Raw genomic sequence first — 2,374 nt, 5'->3', positions numbered from 1 at the left:
ATAGATTCCAGGAAGTTTCCATGGCACTAGATTTTCAAACACTCAAATGCCATCAATTCCAGCCACCCCTCCATGTATTCTCTCCCTCCATCACTCGCCCAACACACCTTATCCGTCCTGCCCCAAGATAGGGTTGGGAGACTTCTCATTGGTGTAGAGTGCTTGTTGTTCTTGTGGAAGACCAGGGTTTGATTCTTAACACATATAAGATAGATTATACCCATTTTTCAGAGGACCCAATGCCGTCTTCTGACCTTTGCAGGCACCAGAAACACACATGGTATACATGCATACAGGCATGCAAACTATTTATGCGAATAAAATACAAGAAAATAGATCTAAAAATAATGTGAGTCATGCATATGAAATTGTTTCACAAAGTACATTAAGTGAAAGACATGGGTAGTGAATTCTATCAGTATATTTTCATATGTGAAAGAAAAATGGCAAAATTCATCATAATTATCATTTTTGAAAAGTAGAGGAATGTGAAGAAATTAACAGAAAGGAGACCTTGAATTCTAGACCAGGTTTGATATAATAGCTATATTAGAAGGTAGCTTGAACGCAATGATTGTAGTACAGACTTGGAACCAACATTCTTTAGCTCCTTTCTAAGGGCATATGCCAAATTCCAATTTAAGTATTAAATATATTTGCATTATGCAGTCTTAATAGTACAAAAACTTTCTTCTAACAATCAAACAAATTCATCTTCTTAAAGGACTCCCTAATTATGAACTAAAAGAAATGGTAAGATAAATTAGAAGTCTTGGTTGTGAAAGCAACATTTTGAAGAATCTCCATTAGATCCCAGCTCTCAGGAGTTCTAACAACAACACTCTAGACTCAGGTCCTGGGATTACACTAGATTTTGGAGTCTTCTCTGGCAGTTGCCATGGCCCACTCCAACCATACCAGCCCCTCCTTCTTTCTGACTGGCATCCCGGGCATTGAGGCTGTGTATGTCTGGATCTCCATTCTCCTGTGCATCGTGTACATTGCCTCTCTTTCAGGGAATGGCTTGATCCTGTGGGTTGTAAAGTCAGAGCCCTCCCTGCACCAGCCTATGTACTACTTTCTATCAATGCTAGCAGTGATGGACCTGGGCCTGTCTGCTTCCACACTGCCCACCATGCTCACAGTCTACATGATGGGTGTCAGGGAGGTGACATTAGACATGTGCCTTGCCCAGCTTTTCTTCATTCATACTTTCTCCGTCATGGAGTCCTCTGTGCTGCTGACCATGGCCTTTGATCGTGTTGTGGCCATCAGCAGTCCTCTGCGCTATGGCACCATCCTCACCAACCCTCGGATTGCCAGCTTGGGCCTGGCCATTGTGGTTCGCAGCATTGGTCTCCACATTCCTGCCCCCATCATGCTGAAAAAGCTGCCTTACTGCCAGAAGCGCCAGCTTTCGCACTCTTACTGCCTGCATCCAGATGTTATGAAGCTGGCTTGTGCTGACACCCACATCAACAGTGTCTATGGCCTGTTCGTGGTTCTCTCCACCCTGGGTGTGGACTCTGTGCTCATTGTTCTCTCCTATGGACTGATCCTCCACACGGTGTTGTCAATTGCCTCCAAGACTGAGCGCCTCAAAGCCCTCAACACCTGTGTCTCCCACATCTGTTCTGTTCTGCTCTTCTACACACCTATGATTGGCCTGTCCATGATCCACCGATTTGGCAAGTGGGCTTCCCCATGCAGTCATGTGTTGCTCTCTTATCTCCACTTTCTCATTCCTCCAGTGCTCAATCCAGTTGTTTATACCATAAAGACTAAGCAGATCCGACTGAGGATTCTGCGCATCTTCCGGTCTGGTGGAACAAGCATTGGAGATACCCAAGGTCACTAAATCTACTCCCATGGGTATAAAAATATGGAGCTACAGTTTGCATTTTGTATATTAACTATGACTGATATGATAGACTTTATTGTAGCAGAATATTTACTGAATAAAATTTATTTTTTACTAGAGTTCAAGAGAAATAAATGGCAAGCAGAATACTTCTCAGGTTTATAATTTTTGATAGAAAAACATTTTGAAAATATATAATTAGGTATAATCTTTCTGGCACAATTATTTGTCCCTTCAATGTACATCCCTTCCTATAAATGCTTTATTTTAATATATTAGGCATTTGTTTAATATTTGCTTAATAATGATTGAATGGACAACTAATGTGCTGAAAGAGACTTTTTGTAAGTGTACAACAATTTATGATTGAATGCTAGGTGACCACAAGTCAAACTTAAACATTTTTAGGGCTTTACTATTTTTTCTATTGTTCAATAGAAATTTCAAAGATAATATAGCTACTCTTTTAAACTTTTTTATCACAGAGAAAAAAACAATTTTTAATGATATAAA

General features: G+C 40.5%; 1 protein-coding gene across 1 annotated transcript; it reads left to right on the top strand.

The window, feature by feature from the left end:
• Window positions 1-892: 892 nt before the first annotated feature.
• LOC126493954 (olfactory receptor 51G2-like) lies at window positions 893-1,858 on the top strand. Its single transcript, XM_050131094.1, has one exon. The coding sequence runs from the start codon at window positions 899-901 to the stop codon at window positions 1,856-1,858; it is 960 nt and encodes a 319-aa protein (XP_049987051.1). The 5' UTR covers window positions 893-898.
• The last annotated feature ends 516 nt before the right edge of the window (window positions 1,859-2,374 follow it).

The sequence above is a fragment of the Alexandromys fortis genome, unplaced genomic scaffold (assembly GCF_014885135.2).
Source record: "Alexandromys fortis isolate MF-2015 unplaced genomic scaffold, M_Fortis_MF-2015_v1.1 scaffold_360, whole genome shotgun sequence".
NCBI lineage: Eukaryota > Metazoa > Chordata > Mammalia > Rodentia > Cricetidae > Alexandromys > Alexandromys fortis.
Note: the sequence above shows the minus strand (reverse complement) of the source record. Positions and strands in the feature narration are given on the sequence as shown.